General features: G+C 40.4%; 2 protein-coding genes across 5 annotated transcripts in view; both read right to left on the bottom strand.

The window, feature by feature from the left end:
• The window catches only part of BUB3 (BUB3 mitotic checkpoint protein), a 555,213-nt gene that overhangs the window by 300,695 nt on the left and 231,620 nt on the right, over positions 1–22,898 (bottom strand). The gene's annotated exons all lie outside the window — the stretch shown is intronic.
• PSTK (phosphoseryl-tRNA kinase) lies at positions 613–12,597 on the bottom strand. 2 transcript variants are annotated; one of them, XM_069099161.1, is made up of 6 exons: positions 12,031–12,597; positions 9,618–9,906; positions 8,919–9,117; positions 2,702–2,792; positions 2,059–2,152; positions 613–828 (listed from the first exon to the last, which is right to left on the bottom strand). In XM_069099161.1, the coding sequence occupies exons 1-6, from the start codon at positions 12,310–12,312 to the stop codon at positions 629–631; spliced, it is 1,155 nt and encodes a 384-aa protein (XP_068955262.1). In that variant the 5' UTR covers positions 12,313–12,597; the 3' UTR covers positions 613–628. The 2 variants fall into 2 exon arrangements, with proteins under 2 accessions (XP_068955262.1, XP_068955263.1); XM_069099162.1 differs by having other exon boundaries at positions 2,702–2,777; positions 12,031–12,595.

Here is a 22,898-nt window from a genome sequence, read left to right as displayed (position 1 = left end):
AGTCCCTCCCCTGGAGGAGCTGGGTTTCTCCTCATTTTGAATTTAAAATCCTTTCCACTATCCCAAACTGCCTCAAAGTGATCCAAGTCCGTGGATAAGTAGATTGTTCTGGCTCTTCTCTCCCCCACTACTTGTCTGATGCTGACAATCCAGAATCCATTGCAGTCTGGTTCTCTCTTTAAAAATGTCTTCCCTTTGTTTATTGTCTTGGTCCACCATATCTCTCCTTTAACCTGGGCAACTTAGGGGCCAGTGAGCATCACAGACAGATATTTCCACTAATTTCCTAGGCTGCATTTTATTTATATATCTTAATTTTATTTTGTGCAAAGCTCTCCAGCATTATTATCCTGGGCTGCTTGCCCAGAGCAGAGCACTGTACTATTTAAAAAGAAACCCAATTCCCCAAACCCTCAGTTGCTTGGCTGAGCTCACTGAAAAGCTCATGATGTATTTTAAATAATTTTTTTTCCCCTGATATCCTGATCTTTTAGGATTGAGTTCTTTTACCTCATCTTTGCTAATCTGCCTTGGATAACTCACGTCATTTTAAGCTGTTGATCTTTAACCAGTTTGTGAATGTTTGCCTGAAAAAATTACAGACAATTCATCCACAATGCAAATCAATTTAATACTCCTTTGGAATATATTTCTGCACAATGTTATCTCTCTCATAATGAAATAAGCGAATGACATCTGAAATGCTATTTTGATGGAAGTGTGAAATTCTTTTACTATTTCCTTGTCGTAGATCTTCCAAAAAGTCTGCTTTAAGGTTGTTAAGTTCTTCTGCTAGAAGTTTCAGCTTGTAGGCAATCACTTTTTCATCTAAAAGAAAAATATAATCTTAAACAATTTTTACAAATTAGACAAATATGGGCTGATTATATGTCCCCAGAACAATTTAGCTATGTTACCTCTGGGGGAAAAAGTAGTTATTTGGAAAAGACTAAATAATGATAATGACCACTTGTCAAACAGTCAGTCATGCTGTTATCATGGAGACACAGAGACAAAAATGCTAAATATGATGTAGGCATATTAACTGAAATTATTCAAACAAAAGAAATTTGCTTAAATAATATTTCATAATTTTACTGTTACCAAATGAAAACAGCTAGACAAAGAAATCCTTATTTTGGCAAGAGTTAATGAAGGGTAATTCATTATCTTATTGGTATAAAATAATAATGGACAAGAAATTCACATTTGGAAGATAATTTCTGAAAACAGACTACCTAAAGGTTATCAGTGATCAAGGTAGTCTGTTCTATTGTGGCCTAGACCCATAAATCACCTGGAAAACTATTTTGGTATATATTCCTGTTATATCCTTTCCTGGTACAATTTCATCTTCACTTTAGAAACCAAAAAAATGTAAACTACTAATAAAAGTGCCCAGAAATTAAACATGTGATGATTTCACCTTTTCTATTTCACTCCACTGTACATTTTCCTACACTCTGCGACACTGAATTTGGCATTGTTTTTATCTTGCAAGCTAAACCAGCACAACTGTGCTTCACTTTCTTTAATGCTGCTGAAAAATATAGACTAGATTTTACAAGATAAAATAGATTTACACATGGCAGTAGAGCTCTTTGTTTAAAGGAATTTTATGAAACATGGTTTTTCCAAAACAAACCATCCCCAATGAACCCCATCAGATTTTGTGTGGAGAATTTATGGAAAAGCATGGACAAGAATCTCAGGGAATAAAAAAAAATGGAGAGATTATAAACTGTACTGGTGGAAGCACCCACACTGAAAACATCAGAAATTCTTTAGAGTAATTTATATCACAAATTCACACTTGTAGGACATAATGTTTGAGTCTAGCATTAGTAGTTTGCAATTTTGCAATTCAAAGTTCTAGCTGGAAGTTAGGTGAAAATATAGCTAAGTTATATTCAAGTTATTTGGATTTTGGCAGATGTTTTTGAAAATGCAATCAAAATGAAAATGAGAATTCACAAAATTTATATTAAAATATATAGTTCATTTTTAGTTGGCTGATTTATTTTACTCATACATATGAAATAGCTGATAAATATATACCTTTGGCTTTCTTCATTGTCTGAGAGATAATTCTTCTGAATTTCTGATCAGTTTGATGAAGAATATTAGTTGAACAAATAATTCGATCATTCTCCTATGTAATATAAACAGTGTTGCTATATTAATTCATTCAACAAACATTTAAATGCCACCTGTGTGCTACATTTTGTATGTAATCCAGTTTGATTAGGCATTTATGCAAAAAATGCTGTTCATAATCAATGAACTTGCGCCAATATAATTTTTAAAAATCAACATAAATCACTAACAAAAGGATGCTATAAGTAAATATGTATACAAAATGGGCAATGTAATTACTTCTGGGTCACAGTTTCCATGCCAGGATGTCATTACTTCTTCCTAGACCTGGAGAGTGATGGGGGGGAGGTGAAGAACTCTCAGAAAGAGAATTCAAGGTAAGTTTTGGGACTCATTTAGATTACGCAAAAACAAGCTAAGCTGTAAATTATGTTCCTGAACATGTTGTAAATGAATGTTTAAAAATACTATGTGAATAAAAATAACTTTTTACTTAGTATTTGATGTCAACATTTTATTTACAGTTCGTTTATACAACGTGGTACAAAGCATAACTATAACACTTCCTTCTAATCAAGACTAAGTTGTATAAAGGAAGAATTACCTTTTGTTCCATATTTTCCTCAAAACATTTTATTGGATTCTTCAAAGCAGAAATCAGTAAATCAGTCACTTCTATGCTGTAAAAGAATTTACTATTAAAAAAAAAAACAAACTTGAGATATTTTTAAAGAACTAATACTTAGTGACAAAGTTCAGTTTTAGGAAAAAAGTTGTAGTCCAAGCTTCTACAGCTAAACTATTTTTTGGTAGTAACTTTCTAAGAGAAAGCTCCCAAAATCCTGAGTCTCAAAGTCATGAAACTGTATATATATATATGTCTTTTTAAAATTGGGGGTATTTTCAATCAAAAAGTCTTCAAAACTATCTTCCTCAATTCTGAAATCAAAAAAGCAATAGTTAAGTGCCTACTAGGCATGAAACACTTTTTTTTTTTTGCTTTTTGGAGGGCAATTGGGATTAAATGACTTGCCCAAGGTCACACGGTTTGTGTTTGTGTTTGTGTGTGTGTGTGTGTGTGTGTGTGTGTGTGTGTGTGTTAAGTGTCTGAGGCCGGATCCGAACCCAGGCCCCGACTCAAGGGCCAGTGCCCTATTCACCGCGCCATCTAGCCACCTCATGAAACACTTTCAATAAATAATACTTTAAATAATATATATTAACTGATATGTGTATTAAGTACCTACTAGTTATTTGACACTTGTATAGATGACTCCATGTTCTTGCCCTAGAAAAACAAAAGGCAAAAACATCCCTCTCCTTGATTTCTGGAAATGAGACATGAGTTATCAATATCTCTTATTGGAATGGGGGAGTGGGCTGGCTATAGATTTTTCTCAGCAGGAAAAAAACCCACCACCAAACCTTGATGAATCTATAATTCATTGAGAAATCCCCAAGTGGGAAGGCCTTAGAGGTCACTTAGACCAACTTTGTAATCTGATAGAAGAAACTGAAGGATGAAGTGACTTGTTTGAAGTTACAGTGTTGGACTGTGGAACAGTCAGAACTAGATCACAGGTTTCCTCATTCCTAGCTTAGTATTCTTTCTGCTACAAGACATTCAACTTTTAGCACAGCCTGTTTTACTGGAACACAAAAATTCAAAGAGTTCCAGCCACAGCAGGTGGATAAGCACAAATACTACCCAATAGTTTAGTGGTTTGTGAGACAGCTGGCAAACTGGTATTTCAAGGCTAACTGACTCAAAAGATTTAACTGATAACCACAGTAAGAGCTGGGGGGGACCACTACAAATTGACATAGCACAACAGGCCTGGAATCAGGAGGATGTGAATTCAAATCCAGCCTAAGATACTTACTAGCTGTGTGACCCTGAGCAAATCACTTAACCTGTTTGCCTCAGTTTCCTCATCTGTAAAATGGAGATGATAATAATAGCGCCTACCTCCCAACATTGCTTCCTGAATCAAATGGTATAATAACTGTAAAGCATTTAGTACAGTGCTTTATAGTACAGTATGTGGTACATAGTAAGTTTAGGTAAAAGTTATTATTATTGCTGTTATTTTCCCTTGTTTCTGGTCAAGGATATCTATCCTAAATATCCTCAAGAGGATGGGCATGATCCCTTAGCATATCACAGGATGTCTGAATCTGAACTAAACACAATTTATGTATCTTCCCAGGAACAGGCATCCAATTCTGCTGAAATTTTTGAAACCATATTAATAGTCTGAATATATGTCACACTCTCTTCCTGTCCTTCTGAATCTAGTTTAAAATCTTAACTTATATCTGATATTTTTCTGTGCACAGGCATATCTCTATATGCATATCTCTATATATTATCCTTTGAAAGAGATCTTATTTTAGGAGGATGGACCATGTTCAAAGGTGATCTATATTCAGACCAATACAGAATTAATTTGGGTTAACATCTGCAAAGCCTAGCAATGACACCAACCCTAAAGTTATAGGCATCTAAAATCACTTGTGATACTTCCTTTGTGTAACATCAAGATAATGAAAAGTTTAGGAAGTGTCTTCATCTCAAAATCCTATAAAGTAGTATTATTATGCAGACATTAAAATAGAAGTGGTAAGGTAAAATGAGCTTGCCCGGAATCACATTACAACTGGGATTCCACCCTAGCTCCTTGGTATGGGTTAGCAATGGGTTAATTCCTTGTTGGAACAGGAGCTGGTGGCCTAGAGAAGTATTCCTCACTTAAGATATAGTCTGAGGTTCATCCTGTATTTCACAGAATCCAGGGAAAATCTCTTCTGATTTCAAGCTCAATGTTCTCTGAAATACAGACTACTGCTGAACATCTATTTTATAAAACATATGTAGGCAACTTAACATTAAATAGTCTCCATTTGGTTTTACATATTCTAAGATCTCTATTTACTTGGTATTCCCTTGCCCTGTATTTAGCAAATTCCAACCTCCACTTCCCTAATCATCCCCTATGATTTACAGTCACCACCTGCCTAACTAAAAACCCCTGCATTTCGCTACCTCTCCCCCACCCCTTTTATTGCCGTTAGGCCTTATTCCTCTGCTGTTCCCTTCTCCTCTGCCTCAGTCTCCTAGCTCTGACTCAGTAGTTGGCCAGCTTTCTTTCATATCCAGTATCTTCTTTCAGCACTTCTTCCACATCCTGTGACAGAAATGGTGCAAAAAGCACAGCTTGGTCCCTGCCAATACACCCAAGGAGCATCGGGAGGGAGGGTCACTCCTTGATCCTCACAGCCTCTTCTAAACCCTGGCGATCAGCAGAGGAGTATATTACATCTGGAGTCAGAATAATTCAATTCAGATCCAATTCACTTCAAATACTTGGGTTTCTAGCACCTCTTCTGAAAAATGCGGGGGGGAGGACTAGAAGAGATGATCTCTGCAGTTTAGTTCTGGCTGTCTACTTCATGGACTTAGGCTTAGCTGCCATCACTCAAAATGACCCTCTCTCAAGTCTACACCATGATCCTACAACCCGGTTCTGATCCTGTTGCTCTCTGCTGACCTTCTGGCCATTTTCCTCCTTTCCTCAATGACCTCTGCTGCTGGCGAACAATCTTCTACACCCCAACACCTAAGTTTATCCTTGGACACTTCAATATTCTCCCTGAGGAGTCCTGGAATACTTGGGTCTCCCAGATCATCAGCTTCCTCAACTCTCATGATATCCAACTGTCTCACTCTACTGAAACACCTGATCACGCTCTTTCATTAGCATTACAACCTCTGGTCTCTCAGTCCTTCCCTATTCTTCTAGTGCATCCTCCTCACTCTAGTTTTTACCTAACTTCGTTCACAATCTTGACTCTGAAATTAGGTGTTGTGTTGTTGTTTTTTTAACAAAGCACTAATCTCCTATCTTGAGTTATCTCCCTTGTCCCACTACTTCCAACTTGTTAATCACTAACTCTGGGTATGTCTCACCCCTTTCCACTTCCACTCCACAGCAACACTTCTGAAGGAAATCACTAAACTAAGTTAAGGGCTGGTGAGTTTGAATCCTGCTTGTTCTTGTGGTTTTCCATTTTGTTCTGATTTTGTTCTTTCACAAGACTAATGTGGAAGATTAATACGTTTGACATGATTGCACATGTACAATCTATGTCAGATTACTTGCTGTCTTGGGGAGGGAGAAAAATATCAAACTCAAAATCTTTAAAAAAATGAATGCTGAAAACTATCTTTATGTGTAGTTGGAAAAAATACAATACTATTTACCAAAAAAACACACAACCACCTTGTAGCCATGTGACCCTGGGGGCAAGTCACCCTCTCAAGCTGGTTTCCTCATCTGTAATAACAGCATCTACCTCACAGTTACAGATAAAGTAAGATAATGCAGACATGGCCTTGGCAAGCCTTGAAGTGCTCCATCAATATCATTATATTTGTTATCCACATCACTACACATTTGTGTTACTTTAATTACCCCTATGAATGCATAACAATCTTTATAAGCAGCAGATTCTTTCTATGTTGTTGTTTAGTCATTTAGTCATGCCTGATTTTACCTGATTCCATGGACGTGTCCACGGAATTTTCTTGGCAAAGATAGTGGAGGAGTGTGTCCCCATTTTACAGATGAGGAACTGAGGCAAATAGGGGGTGACTTGCCCAGGGCCACAGAGCTATGACATACCCGAGGCTGAATTTGAACTCAGATTTTCCTGACATTGGGCCCAGTGCTGTATCTATTGCACCAGCCAGTGGCGCCTTAACCTGTTCCAGATCTCCTTTTCCACTAGCCGCCATTACTCACTCTACGGCAGTCTGGTTTCCCTCCACAGTTCTGCTACACTGCACTCTTCAAGGTCTCCAATGACCAAGTCTTAGTTACCAGACCCAATGGTCTTTAGTTCATTTTCATCCTCAGGCTCTGAGCAGCATTTGATCTTTGATGACTCCTCCTTCTTTATATCACCAGCTTGGTTTTCTTCCTCTCTGCAAGACAACTCCATTTGGTCTTCATTTTTATCATCTTTCTTCCCTTCCCTAAGGATGGGTATTCCTGAAGGATCTCTCCTTGGTGACCATCTCTTTCTAAACTCTCTACTTTTGTGGTCTTATCTTCTCCCTATCCATTCAGGTGACACCCAAATACATAGACACACATAAATACCTTTACCTGGACTTCCCTCCAACAACACAAACTAACTTATCTACAAATAAACTCCTTGTTTGCCCAAAATGTATCTTTCCTCAACTTTCCTATTTTTGTTTATGGCGCTAAAATGTTCCTTATGGCACGAGCTTGAAACCTCAAAGTCATCTTTAGCTTTTCTCTCTCCCCCAGCCCTTACATTCAACCAACTGACAATTCTAATTTATATAACAACTAGCTGACATTTATTTTTTTTGGAGGGCCAATGGAGTTAAGTGACTTGCCCAAGGTCACACGGCCATTTTTTGTGTTACGTGTCTGAGGCCGGATCCGAATCCAGGTCCTCCTGCCTCCAGGGCTGGTGCTCTATTCACTGCGCCACCTAGCCACCCCTAGCTGACATTTGTTTATGAAGTGATTTAAGGTTCGTAGAGTAATTGACCTATACATCTCATTTGACCCTCGTTACAACTGTGTGAGGTAGGTATTAGACACAGCATTATCTCCATCTTAAAGATGAGGATGCTGAGAAAAAGAAAGATTTGGTGCCTTATTGATAGCCATCTAGCTTAGCGCTTCTTAAACTTTCGGTCATGACCCAGTATGGGGCCACATGACTCACGGTTTAAGAAGCCCTAATCTCAAAAGCCTTCATTCACCTCTACGGTGTCTCTCCCAATGTTCCTGTCCTCTCTACTCATGCTGGCATCAGTCTCCTTCAGAACTGTTACCTCTCATTGGTACTACTTCGAGGTTCTTCCCTTGCCAATCCTTTCCTAGAGCTGCCAAAATCTCCCTGAGGCCACGAGCCCCCTCAAAAATCTTCCCTGGCTCTCCTTATCAGATAAAATACACATTCCTGGTTCTGGCATTGCCAATCTTGCTTCATCCTATAGCCACAAACATTTTTGGATCTAGAGCTTGTCCTGCCCTCTTTCTCCACCCCATACAATCATGTAAGAGGTGTGTCAAGCAAACAGAAATGGATCCCTATGAACAGAATATTAACTTAGAAAACCATAAATGAACATTATCTATGTTGTACTGTATTTTTGTTTTGTTAAACATTTCTCAATTACATTGAATCTGGTTCCCTCCTTAAGCTGCGAGTTTCACACTTCTGATGTAGGGTACCAGTATGTCTCAAACATATTCCTTTAAATCTCTGCCTGATGAAATAATTCTCTTCCTTCAAGGTTACGTTCAGATGCTCCTTCTTTCACTGAAACCTTTCCTACTCCCCTGATGAAAGGAGCACTTTCCCTTTTCATATTTCTTGTATCACCTTGTCTACACCCTAACATTCTAACTTATTTGCATGTCTTATCTCCTCTATTAACTTGCAGTTTCTACTCAAGAGGCACATAAATGTTTGTTTAGTGAATTAACTGTGGGGGAAAAAAAAGTGTTTTACCATTGCTATCTGGGGGGGGGAGAGGGAACCCACAGGAACTGTCACAATGCTTGAGTGCATAAATATGAAACCTTCTAGCTGTTCTGTAATCTGTATACCTACAAAAGGTTTTAGGCAGAATATTAAATGAATTGTTATCAACTCCACTGTATATTATAAGTTATTTTATAGGCAATCATTACAGTGTGTCTCAAGGTTGCATTTACAGCTGTAATACCTAATAATATGTTCTAGCAAAAGTCTCGACCCCCAGAACATACTTGTCCTCAGAAGCAGATCCTGTACTCCTAACAGTGAGACTGTTGTGTTCCCATGCATTTTTCTGAATGTTTGGAGATTCTATCTTTCTTGCCATCAGCTGTATGGTCTCATCAGGTACTGGTTTACTTCTCTGCCGATTTCTTTTTAGACAGGACTCAACTGGACAATCTAAAAATAACTGGCAAAAGCCTGAGGAATCTGAAGAGTTAAAGAAAAAATATTCATAAGCACATATTTAAAATCAGAAAATTATGACACATAATTTTTAAGAAAACATGTGCGATAACTGCAAAATTTGAAAAATTATTTTGGCATCCAAAAAGTCATTACTTCCAGCTCTGATTGCTGGGAATTTAACAAACTTTTGAAGAGAACTAAAGCACTGCCAGAGATGAGGGAATTCAATATACTGCCCAATATCACCATCATCTTCATAAGAGCCAGCATTCAAAAGTGAACTTCCAGGTTTGCAAAGTGCCTTACAAATGTCATCTCATCTGATTTTCACAAGAAGCCTATAAGGTTGCTGCTATTATTAATCCCATTTTACAGATGAGGAAATTGAGGCTGAGTTTAAATGACCTGCTCAGGAAGTATCCCTGGCAGGTTTTGAACTCAAAACTTCCTGATTCCAAGCTCAGCACTTTGCCTACTACATCACTCGCTATCAGAATATGAGAAAAAGCACATTAAATTACATTTTCGAGCCAGTCGGTAGACTTCATATCTCATGCTCTGGTAATAAAAATTGTCGTCCAAGATTAGATACAAAGGTTGAGACAAAGCAGCGTTGGTTAAACGATAACCCTGGGCCTTTCCTGTTCCAGAAGATATAAGATCTTGATCTGTCAAGCAGCTGACAAAATTTTCCCACATGACTTCAGTCCTCAAGGTTGGGGCAGATAATTTGCATCCATCAGTGATGGCCATCAAGAAATGTTCAAGGTACGTCAAGAGTTCATGTCGGAATGATTTCCACTGGGATGGCTACAAAAGACAAAACATATGACATTCCATAACAGGAGATAAGCTTTAAAGTGGGTATAGTGGGCAAACTGGGAGAAATTCGTTCGTTATCACTGCTCTATCACCAGTTCAGGGAAGAGACAGATTCAAACTTTCCAAAATTAACAATACAACCGTGGTGAGAGCCTAGGAGGGATTATGCAAATACAGTGAGTTTTTGTGCCGAAAACACTCTCCAAATTAAAAGAGAACTGATATTTACAAAGCAAGATGGGGAAAATCAACCAATAATTCTGAGGCTGCCTGAGGGATGAATGGCAGACTGGCAAAACTATTTCGTAAGCCTTGGGAATAGAGAGTGGTAAAAGAAGGCCCAAGTCACACCATCTACACCACAGTCCAAGGACTATGGCAAATTCAACATGATGCATCCTACAGAGTACACCTGTGTGCCTATTTTGCTTAAACTCTCTAAATGGGCAGGAGGTAGCCACATGCTAAAAGATCGGGGATCCAGTTTGTAAAGGACAAATAACCCAGAACCATAAGCAAATGGCATAGAAGAGACTGGATCTGGAAGGAGACACGGGTTTCAGATTGAAAAGGACAAAAATCTTAACATCTTTGAGGAGCTAGAGAGCATCCCAGTGCACTGAGGGCCCACCCACCCTGAGTCAGGAAGACCCAAGCCCATCTCCGGCTTCAGACGTGACTAGCCTTACCCTGAGCCAGCCACTTCACCTGTTTGCCTGTTTCTTAATAAAATGGGGATAATAATAGCACCTAGTACCTGGGGTTGTTGTGAAGATTGTAACTGTAAAGCCCTTCTTAGCCCTGTGCCTGCCTGGTACACAGTAAGTGCTATGCAAATGTTAGCTATTATTGTTATTATTACCTACAGCACAGAGATAATAACAGTGGACTACCCATCTCACATGGGAAAGATGGTTTACAAATTCTAATGTGCTAAATGAATGCAAGCTACTCACTAGAATGAAGACACCCCTAGGAAGCCAAGGGCTGGGTGGCACCATGGATAGAGTGCTGGGCTTGGAAGCAGGAAAATCAGAGTTCAAATTAGGCCTCAGATACTAGCACTTTGCCAAATCACTTAACCTCTGTCCGTTTCCTCAGCTAAGAAATGGGATTACTAATAAAAGCACTTACCTCCCCAGCTGGTTGTGAGAATCAAATGAGATATTTGTAAAGAACTTAACATAGTACCTGGTACATAGGAGATGACTAGTAAATGCTTACTACCTTCCTTGGGCAGTGACTTAACCCTCCTGAGCCTCAATTTCCTCATCTGTAAAATGAGGGCATTGGTTTAGATCAAGAGTTCTTAACCTATTATTAACTTATTTTTTTTAATGCTGATAATTGCATTTCAATGTAATTGGTATTACTTTGCAATCCTATGTATTCTGTTTTAAAATATTATTAACAATACCTAGCATTTACATAACACTTTAACGTTTGTAAAGCACTTTAAAAATATATCTAATTCTATTCTCACATCCACTCTGGGAGTTAGGTGCTATTATTATCTCGATTTTACAGCCGCGGACAACCAGGCAGACCGCAGTTCAATGACTCGCCCAGGGTCTCTGGGGCCACTTAAGTCAAATCTGAACTCGGGTCTTAAAGGACAGTACTGCTCTCTATCCACTCCTCCACTTGGCATTACTCCGCGATGGTCACCCCTGGCACAATAAAGATTATTAAGAACCCTGGATGACACTGTAGGTCCCTTCGTTCCCGGAGGCGGAAGGTGTAAGCCCTACAAGGCAGGTCGAAGGAGCTGTCATTTTAGCTCATCATCCCTCTCGACTCCTAGTTCTGGGTTCCTTCCACGTGCCAGGGCGTCTCCAAGGCGCACAAGGGGCAGGGAGGCGGGGGTGTTCGGGAAGGAGAGCGATCAATCATTTCTGGAATGCAGGAATGGAAGGGGGTGGAAATAGGTGTGCTTTAAGTCGCAGCCCCCGGCTTAGCGCTTGGTGCCACCCCCGGGAATTCCTGAAGCGGCACCCAAGAGGACCAGAGTCCCGGAGAAACCCAAAGCCCCCGGAAAACCCGAAGCGGCCGGTCCGTGGTCCACTGGGACCGCATGCCCGCCCATCTCGGGACCTGGCCTCTACAAACCACCTGCTGAGAATTCTCGCCCTCGAGGAACGCATCTGGGATGATGTCATCGTACGTTATGACAGCAACGTCCCAGCCCTGCTTCTGCCTCAGCTGGTCGCTAAGGGAGCGGGCGAAGCTAGATTTTCCTGAGGCTGGCAGGCCACAGAGGACGCAGAATCCCAGCTGAATGTGCTCCTCGCTTCCGGTCTCCCCGGGGGATTCTCCTCTCTTCATGATGACTGGGAAGAGAACCCCTGACAGTCGGGTAGGGTTCCTCAGACGGCCCCTGAGCCTGGCGCGCATGCGCAGGCTTCACTGCCTAGGGCCTCTGCTTAGAGAGCTTGATGGACAGGCCTTTCATCCAATCACAAGAAACGGCGTCTTCTGTACATTTTCTCAAGCCCTCCCCCACGCGCAGACTGCGCGTGTTCGGTGCTGCAGGTGGAGGGGAGAACTTGTCGTTTCTGGCTAGTTTTTCTCCATGACTCCAGAAGGCTGGGTTTTCCCCCCACGGGGTAGTCCTTCTTCTTTGCACTTGGCCATTGCCAGCCCGGTTCGTGTCTTCTTTTCTCCCGGAAATGGGGGGGGGGGGGGAAACTAAAGCGCCCGTGTTATTGGATGGGATAGAAGGCGGGGCCGTTGTGGGGCCTCCCCCGCATCCCCAGGTGTAGGCGGGCGCGGGCTAGGGAACCCAGTGCCACGTGGAGGAGGAATCCCCGAAGTGAAGTATCCCTGCCAGCGGCAGGCAGCGCCGGGATGCGCAGGGTAACGAGGCAAGCCAGGGAGTCCGGAAGACCTGAGTTCAAGTTATGCCTCGGACGTTTAGTAGTCGTGTGACCCTGGGTTCACGTCTGCCTGCTTCAGTTTCCTCAACCATAAAATGGGGATAATGACTCTCTTGGGGTGGTTGTGTGATTCAAGTGAAATAATCCTGGAATGCATATTACCTATCAACAGGATATATTTGTAAAGCCCTTCACCAACCGCTAAGAGATGAACTCTATATATTATTATTAAAGTGCCTGGCCTTTGCAAGGTAGGCTGGGTGCCTCCGCCCCCTCCCCCCCCAAGTAAAAGGAATGAGAACGTGTTCGCGATGGCTGCTCGGCACCACCAGGGGGCGCAAGGAGACAGCACTCTGGCCGCTGTGGGGTGCGCAAGCCGGGTCGGGGAAATGCCCGGGGGGCCGCTGTAAGGCGTTCTGCACCTTTGGGTTTGGAGGGTTCTGAAGAGCAGCTGTGTTCTGCTGCGGCACAGATCAGCTAGGAGCAGAGAAATGATTGGCTCAGGGCCCAGCTTCCAAAGCCCTCGAATAAAGAATTTTCCTGCTTTAAAACGACCAAGCCCCGTAACCTTGAGCAAGTTACTTAACCCCAGTTGCTTTAAAAAAAAAAAAAAACAACCGAGGGAGCTAGAAATTGATTTTATCGAAGATGAATTATAGTAAATATTGCTTTACAAAATTGTGCTGTTATTTCATAGGGTCCCGTTGTGGCGTATTGTAGGTAAAAGTGCTGGATTTAGGTTCAAATCCTTCCTTAGACCCTTAACTGTGTGAATCAGGCCCCCTCGCTTAACCTCAGCCTCAGTTTCCTCATCTGCAAAGGTGGAATAATGTAATAGGACCTACCTCACGAGATTGTGAGTATCAAGAGATATGACTTATGTATGTGTTTTGCAGACTTTAAAGAACTATATCTTAAATGCTAACTTTAAAAAAAATTGTGTTTGTGAATTCGAAAATATCTTATCAGAATCTTGTCTCATCCCATCTTTTCTGCCTTTTGGAAGGCAGTTGGGATTAAGTGACTAGCCCAAGGTCACATGGCTAATTTTTGTGTTGTGTCTGAGGCTGGATTTGAACTCAGGTCCTCCTGACTCCAGGGCCGGTGTTCTCTTCACTGCCCACCTAGCCGCCCCCTCATCCCACCTTTTCTTATACCTTAAGGAATATGCTTATGCCTTACCCTGTTTGTCTTCTTCACTGGGACTCTGTTCCCCCCAACACTCTGGCAATAGCCTCCAACTGCTCTCTCTTGACCATCTCAAACCTTGGGTGAACAAGTCAACTTCATACTTTTGGGAAGCCCTTGCCCATTCACTGCCTGTCATCACCAAGCCCTGATGCCTGGGGAAACTTTGGCACTCTATAAAAGGAGGTAGAGAAGGGAGAGACCTTGGAGGAAGTGGTGCCACTCCTCACAGATGCCTCAGCCTCCTTACTCAGCAGCTTCAAAGGAGAGGCCAGTAGGAGCAAAGGGCAGAGGATGTTAGGACTTTGATAATGGGACTGTGTGATGGAGGTGGAGCAGAAGCCAGCCAGAACAGTGCAGAGATTGTTACTCATTATACTGCAGAAGCTGGAACCTGGAAAAGTCTACGTTGTATCCTCTGCATCTTCCCTCTACCATGTCCTCTGTGGGAGGAGGGGAATCATAGACTTTACTAATTAATTCATGTTGGGTTTTTTTGTTTTTAAGACTACATGTTATACCACCCAGGCTGGAAGTACAGGGTCCACTACTTAAGGGCTTGATCCATTACTCATCCTCAGGAGAGTTTTGACCTGCTCCTTTTCTGACCTGGGAAGGTTTACCCCTTCTTGAGGCAACTTCTCCCTCCCACCTTTTGAAGAGGGCTTATCATTGGATTAATGGATTCTGAGCTTAGTGAATGCACCCGATCAGACTAGCCCACTGAAGGTCAGAACTCCAAGCTCAAGAGATTCCTCAGCCTCAGTCTCCCCAGTTGTTTGGTTATGGGTGCACACCACCATACCCAGCGCTAATCTTTTTTCTTTAAATCTGTTTGCATTCTATTTTTCCATTTGCTTTGAAGCAAACTTATTTTCTCTAAGACTATGTGGTTATCACTGTACTGATTTCTGTATGCATAATGGGAGCAAATAGTGAGCTACCCATGGGAAGAGATAAACTTCATAATTTGGGGGAACATTCCAGTATTGGGGCTCAGAGTTGAATAGAAAAGAGATTTTTATGGATGAATAATTTTTATAGCTTCCCCAAATCAGAATGAACTTGTAAATCCAGACCAAGACCTAGACTTAATGAGCTTGAGGCAATCCTGGTTGGGAGAAGGGCTGAAAATTAGCTGGAGTTAGTTTTTGGAGCCTGTTGCTTGAGACAATTTCTTTTCCCATCCTTTTTCCTTCACTGTTGAATGGAGAAAACTTTTGTCCCTGAGCTGTGGGGCTAAGGATGTTGACTAATGAGAAAGTCACTCCTGAATAGAGAGGAGCTTTGGAATGAGTGCTACCACTTCACAAAGTGAGCCAAACAAAGAGGAAGTAACTAGTTCTCCTCTGTGCTGTTAGAGATTCTAAAACTATTTAGCCTTTCCTCAACTGCTAGGAATCTTTCTGGTTCCCAGTTCTTTGCTTACAAGTGTTGCTTATAAATATTTGTTTTATATTTATGTATTTAATTTGTGTGTGTGTATATATATATATAAATAATAAATGAATAAATGCATACTCCACAATCACTTGGTCTTAGAAAGGGAAAGATTATGGTTCCCTTTGGCCCTCTCATTGTATCAGTTCAGTGCCCCAGTGGCAGGCCTGTGAAGTTGGAAGACCTTATATGGCACCTTGTGAACTGAGAGGCCTTGTGATTCTGAAAGTCCATTCCTATAGATTTTATACTCTGTAGTATACTTTCGGTGCCTCACTTCTCAGGTGCCTCTTTGGACTTCCCCTAGTTTTAACTGGTGAGGAGACAAGATACTATTTGTTTATTAGCTCTCGATCTTAGCTTTAGCATTTTTCAGCCTTCTAATTAATTGCTCTTAGCCCCAATTGTGGGATGTTCCCTTGGTAGCCTAGGTCTTTGGCCTCTATGGTTTCAGCAAAACTTATGGGTTCCTTTTGAGGGTTGAAGAGGAGACTCCTAAGTAGGAACCTAATGTAGCCCCCTGTTAAATTGCAGAGAAGAGAAGAATGCTTGTCCAAGCAAGCGATTGTAAGAATCTTAAAGGCAGCCTGTTGAACAGGCTTGTGCTCATCTGGAGTAACCTCCATGACTCAAGACTGACCTAAAAATCACTTTGGGGGACATAATTAGTCATCCCAGATAAGTATGTTCATGTGCCAGCCAGAGAGAAGAGGATATCTACCTGCTTACCAGCAAAAGGGGCATGTCTCATTTCCCACCTTTGCTATTTACATAAGCTGCAAGAGTTCTGGCAGACCACTTCCCTTTCTAGATATGTTTCATCATCAATAAAAGGAAGACATTGGACTAGATCATTTCCAAGGCCCCTTCCAATTCTATGTACATTATCCTATGTAACACTATGCTTCTGAAGTCTCTAAGAATACTGGTTTCAGGGTAGATATTCAAATCCAGTGGAATCCAGAATTAAATTTCACAAATGTCATTATACATAGCTAGTATTTATATAGGGCTTTCAGGTTTGCAAAGTGTTTTACATTTGTTATCCCATTATGATGATTTAAGCCATTTCCATTTAATGTAGCATGTTTAACATTAATCATATAACTTCAAATTGTTACAAGTTAGGAATCCTTTACGATCAATACTCACTTTTACCAGCTACTTTATTCTTCCCCATCATACTTATTAACCAAGGTAAATTGTCTGCATTTCCCCAAATTCACTCTGACATTGCCAGTCACTTAGACCTCAGTGATTTCAGTTCACCATCAGCAGTTTCCTTCCATTAAGCCCCAGTTGCTTATTTCATAAGACTGTGTGTGTTTGAAATCAAAGTCACTATGCCCTGTGTGACTTCCATACCTGTCCCCTGCCCTCATGCTATAAACAGAGGGACTTGGGGTCAATCATAGATGTTTATCAGAAATCAGATTAGATGAGACAAAGTCTGTAAAGGAATAAAAGGTACAGAAATGATTGCCAGTCAGCCAGTTGGAGTTTGCAGAATACTTTATAGTTTATAAATAAAGAATTATCATACTTTATCTCATATCTTCACAGCAAGCTTGTGAGGTGGGTCAGTAGGGCACATTATTATTCCCATTTTACAGATGAGGAAATGGATATTTAAGGGGTTTAAATATGTTTTACAGGGTTATACAAGACAAGCAGAAAAGCAAGGACCAACAGCCAGGTTTTTCTGACTCCAAATTCAGTGCTCTTTCTTTATTACCTGCCCTCTTCATTAGCGTTTTTTTTTTCCACAAAGCTATATAAACATATTTAACAGAGCTGAAGATTCCTCATCTAACAATTATTTAGATAATGTGGCTGAGTCACTGATATATTATCAAGAATGGCTCTATTTTATAAATATGATACTTGAATATGTCACTGCATTGTGAAGTATAGAGGTACGAGAAAATTAACTTTTCTACTTTCTTCCAACCCTACCTCATGAATCTGCCCATAGTCTGAAAAATCGAAATATACCAAAAGGCACCATAGAAACAATTCACATCAAGAGGCCATCTAGCTCAGCCCCTTGTTTTAAAGAAGAGGAAACTGAGACCCAGGGAAGTTAAGTGACCGTTTCATGTTCCAAAGATAGTATCAGAGATGAGATATGAACCTCTGTCTTCTGCTTGAAAACAAAATAAGAAATGCTGAAACCTAATTGTGTGACATTGGTGGAAAAGTTTCCATATGTTATTCTTTTTTATTTATACTTTTAAAAATGTATTGTCCACTTGAACTCTCTGCTTCTCAGCTCCATTCTTATTCTACATTCTGGCATGGGGAATAGCCAGTGAAAAGGCAGCATTGAGAGATGGCAGTGTTGAGTGCAAGGAACAGCAAGAAGACCAGCAATGTTTTGTTTTTCCATTTTGGCTTCTTTTGGCGACTTTTTTTTTTAAGGGTGGAGTCACTCCCTTTTTAAAGGTCCCCAGTCATCTGCTCTTCCTGCCAGTGGCCAAAAATGCTATCACCTTTCCCAAAGTACTGCAGTCTTTTACTGCCAAGTTAAACCCAGCAGATGGGACGCATCTAGGGACTTCTCATTCCCAAGGTTTCCAAGAGCTGAGCTAGCACAAACTCCTGGCAAGAAGGGCCAGGATGCTCTGTCACACTATTAAAACAAAGATTCTGTTTTAATGTTAGCACACACATTGGTTAATAAACTTTAAAGAAGGATGTTGTATTTCTTAATATGTCGGATTGAATCGGTCACTTCTCCCTTATATACATCTTAGGTTTAAGGCAATCAACTGCCAGGTAAGTGTTCTTATTGTCCCTATCAGTACATCTCTGCATTCTCACTGAAGGTCCATGTTCAAATGTTTAGTCTCATCCATCTAACTTAATAAAGAAGCTTGCAATAGTTATAGGAAAGAAAGGAGGAGTCCACATCATCCTTTTAAAGAAAAAGTACCTGCCTCAAATTTCTACTTTGCTTATTTTAAAACTACAAACATCATTGGCAAATATAGAGGGCTTAATTACCATAAGATTTTGAAGCTAGATGACTCTCTAGTCCCACTCATTTCATGGAAAAAGGAACTGAGCTCCAAAGGAGGGAAATGACTTGCCTGAAATCATTCAACTTAGAATCTCAGATTTCAGTTGTAAGAGCTCATTATAATGTCTACTTACAGATTAAGTAGAGGTTTCAAGTCTGCTGAATTGAAGCTGAGTATATGTATAGCAAAAACATCTAAGACTCATGAAGGAGGACATTCAAAATACCACTTAGGTACCTAGGATAAGCTCATTGTCATTGAATGGATCAAACAAGTTTTTTTTGGTTCAGTTGTGTCCAACTCTTTGTGACCCCATGGACCAAATGTCCATGGGATTTTCTTGGCAAAGATACTAGAGTAGTTTGCCATTTCCTTCTCCAATTTTAGGCAAGAGTTAAGTGACTTGCCACGGGCCACACAGCTAGAGTCTGAGTTTTCATTTATAATTAAACAATAAACATATCAAGTGCTTATTATGTGCCAGTCACTGGACTAGGTGGTGTATTAAAGGGTATAAATAGTCATCACTAACAATATTACCTATAAATTTTATAGTCATGTATGTATATATGTTTGCTGCTGAAAATATTATATAATTAGAAACATCTCTATGGCGGCTAGGTGGCGCAGTGAATAGAGCACTGGCCCTGGAGTCAGGAGGACCTGAGTTCAAATCCAGCCTCAGACACTTAACACTTACTAGCCATGTGACCTTGGGCAAGTCACTTAACCCTAATTGCCCTTCCAAAAAGCGAAAACAAAAACAACGACCCATCTCTGATAATAAAGATTCCTTTTTTTGGGGGTTGGGGGGATTTCTGTAATTAAAAATGTATACCATTTTTTGGTTTGTATACTTTTCTGTAGAGAACAGATCCATGCAATAATTACATTTGCCTAATTCTAATTTGTAAGGATTATTTTCTTCAGTTAGCTTTTGTATCTCCTTTTCCATTTGACCAATTCTACTTTTCAAGAAGTTGATTGGTATTTTTTAAGGAATTGTTTTCTTCAGTCAATTTTTTTGTCCTACCTTTTTCATGCTGTTGACTCTTTCTTATATACCTCTCGTTTACTTTCTCAATTTTTCTTCTACCTTTCTTATTTGACTTTTAAAATCCTTTTTGAGCTCTTCCAAGAAGACTTTTTAGGCTTGACACCAATGTATATTCCTATCTAAGGTTTCACATGTAGGCATTATGACATTGCTGTCCTCTTCTGGGTTTGTTTTGATCTTCCCTGTCCCCACAGAAGTTCTCCATGGTCAAGGGTCCTTTTTGCTTCTTGCTCAAATTTTTGCCTATTTTGTGGTTTTAAAAGTTGTGAACTCTGCACCTAGGGCACAGGGGGCATTGTTCCAAACTTCTTTTGCTAGAGGTCAGGGGCTGGTCACTGACTTTATGTGCCGGGGCCTCAAGTGCTAGAGGTTCATCCACTTTGATGGGGTAGCCTGGCCTCATCAAGCCTGTTGTATGGTTTCTGGGGTTGGCAATTTGCCTTTTGCAATGGAGCTGGTGACCTCACAGCTGGCCTGCTGAGCAAGGACCAAGGGGCCTCAGTTGCTGATCTGTGCTGTGGTTAAGAACCTCCTGCTGGCTTCCATGGTCACTGTCTTTGCTGGGTTGTACTCCTCTTTTACCCAACCCTTTCCTGAAGTCCTTCTAAGTTATTTTAAGCCAGAAAATTATTTCGCTACGTCTTTTTGTAGGTTCTCTTGCTCCAGAATCCATTTAGAGGCTTGATTTAATGTTGTTTCTGAGGGAAAACGGGGAGAGCTCAGGCAACTTCCTGGCTTCTCTCTACCATCTTGGTTCCACTCCTCAAGTGCTCCTATGTAATAATTGCTTTGGATTAGTCTTTATTTTGGACCTGCAGTTTCATGGTGTGATAGTGGTCCTATAGTCACTGTGCCATGATGCCTCTCCAAGACACTGATTATATCAAAGAAAAGCCTACTCAGTAACCTAGGTTAGCACAACAAATTTTATTAGGGTGTGTACCTAAGAAAATATTTTTTATTTTATAAGACATTTATTGAATACTTAATCATTAAGACAATATTTTTATTGATTAAGGAAATGAAAACTTAACTATTGTTTGAAAAAAAATTAACAACTAACTGACTTTGAACACCACCACCCCCATTAGTAAATAAATTTAGGAGTTAGTTTCTTGAAAAGATTAATAATATAGCCATATATATGTAAGTATAATATGCATTATATGTGTGTGTGTGTGTATTTCCTCCACTCCAACGCAGGAACTGGGAAGAATCATGTTAATTATAGTACAATAAAACCTAAATATATGTATGACACTAAAATAAATACTACCCACCTCAAAAAAACAACAACAATAACAACAGCCACCACCACCACCAAGCACCCTAATTTGCAGCTTTTGGACAGAAGATCTTATCCATTTCTGAGCTATGGTTTCTGCCTTTAAGTGTTCTTATTCAGTCATTCACAGGCACTGTACAGTGTTATGTCATGAAAAAAATGAATTGGGGTAAAAATTCTATCCTATTAAATCATCTTATGGTCCTCTAGTTGTAGGAGGAGGGTGGGGATTGTGGAGGAGTGAGGAGTGAGGAATGTAGTCAAGAGGTAGACTCTTACTAGAGGCCTCAAAAGAAAGGATTTGGAGGAAGGTGTTTTCTCATTAGGACAGAATAGGAAAACTTGGGACTTTGGAAAGAACATGGCTATTTAGGAAAATCAGATGGTGGTACCAATTTGTATTTTGATAAGCAGATAAGCAGGAAGAAGACCAGGAGGTATAGCTTAGTCTTCTCTCCCCCAAAGTCCTTCCCACCCTTGAGGGTGGTCGGTAGGAAGGGAAGGAAAACACTAGAACACACGTTCAGAGATTGTTAGAGAGTTCATTTTTCTTATTCCTGTAGTCCATCTGTGTTGCTCCTTTGCTATTATGTTTCTGGTGAGCCCTACCTTTGGCAGCTGTTGGGGAGATGTTGGCGAGAGTAGGAGGAAAACCACAACACAATTATAAAAAATAAAAAAGGAGAAATTACAACATATGAAGATGAAATAAAAGAAACTGTTATGCCAATTATATGGCAAGAAAACTGATAAAAGAAATAGATGAATGTTTACAAAAGTGTAAAAGACCCAGATTAACAACAATAGAGAAATTTAACAACCCAAGTTCAAAATAATTGAAAAATGTGTGAATATAACAAGAATAATGAAATCCTTATTATTATAGAAATAAATGCTGAAAATGTTTTTGATAAAATATAACATTCATTCATGTCAAAAACACTGGAAAGATGGGAGTAGAATTATGCCATGGGCCCAGTTAAATAACCAGAGGTTCAGTTCTTTGGAAAACTGTCCCCAGGTGGTAATCTGAGGTCCAAGAAAGATTTTTCTTTTCTTCTCTTTTATTAAAGCCACCTGGGCAGAGGGGCCTTTCCAAGGAGTAAGAAGGGAACCATCCCCTCAGAAGCTTTTCAGACTTGGTAGAATACCTCCATCTAGGGTAATTATGTCTTTGTAGACAATAGTAATCTGTATATTTTTATACCTTAGTAAAAGCAATGAACTGATTCAAATACTACAATATTTTTGTACCCCACCTAATCCAGTTTGGGCCACCCTAATAAATGGAAGCTAGAATGAGGGCAGAAAATATTTAACTTGATGGAGAGCCCTGAAGAGTATACTTGTATTCTGCAGTATGGAATACAAGTTTAAGTTTGTGAGAACTGTCAACACAACCATCCAGATGAATGTCAGAGGATCATAGGAAGATAGATTTAGAGCTTGAAGAAACCTTAATCCCTTAGTTTAGTTCAACCCCCTTATTTTATAAATGAGAATAGTGAGGCTAAGAAAGGTCAGATGACTTGCCTAAGGTCACCCAGGTAGTAAGTGGCAGAGGTCAGGGGAAAGGAATTGTCCCATTGTAAATTCTGTAGCTCTGTTCTCACAGTTCCCTTCTCCAGCAATCTAAATCCTGCCTTTCCCAGGAAGTCCCATCTCTTCCATGAGTTGTTTGTCCTCTGACCACTCTTATAACTGCTCTCACAACATTCATCAAACCTTCAATCCTTATTTGGTGACTCTAACTTTTCTACTTCCCTCCAGTCTCCTCCCAAAATTGCTGTCCTGTTTTTCTAAAATAGGCAAGTTCTTAGAACATGTTCTCCACCTTAGCAGGTGAGTCACATCTGAACACACCCAACCCCTCAGAGAAGCATCTAGGTGTCTGGGTCACCTTGGAGTCAGGGAGAGGAGTCTGAATACTGCCTGACATTTAACAGCAGCATGACCGTGGACAAGTCATGTAACCTTGCCAGGCCTGTTTCCCCACTTCTAGTTTGGGGATAACATCACCTCCTTCACAGGGCTGATGTAAGCACTGTAATTCCCAAAGACAACCCTGGCCTAACCACTCTAGGCTAAGCATCTTTTCCTCTTGTCTCCGG

The sequence above is a fragment of the Petaurus breviceps genome, unplaced genomic scaffold, assembly GCF_028583685.1.
Source record: "Petaurus breviceps papuanus isolate PSGF00001 unplaced genomic scaffold, PetGlider_PUasm1.0 37, whole genome shotgun sequence".
NCBI classification, from domain to species: Eukaryota; Metazoa; Chordata; class Mammalia; order Diprotodontia; family Petauridae; genus Petaurus; species Petaurus breviceps.
Note: the sequence above shows the minus strand (reverse complement) of the source record. Positions and strands in the feature narration are given on the sequence as shown.

What these genes read in the sequence shown, in the direction of transcription:
- PSTK (XM_069099161.1), bottom strand. Translation starts at nt 12,312, where the DNA reads ATGCGCGCCAGGCTCAGGGGCCGTCTGAGGAACCCTACCCGACTGTCA. An exon ending in AGGGCGAGAATTCTCAGCAG is followed by an intron (nt 9,907 to 12,030) that starts GTGGTTTGTAGA and finishes TGTCTTTTGTAG; the next exon opens with CCATCCCAGTGGAAATCATT. An exon ending in AGGAAAATATGGAACAAAAG is followed by an intron (nt 2,153 to 2,701) that starts GTAATTCTTCCT and finishes TATATTACATAG; the next exon opens with GAGAATGATCGAATTATTTG.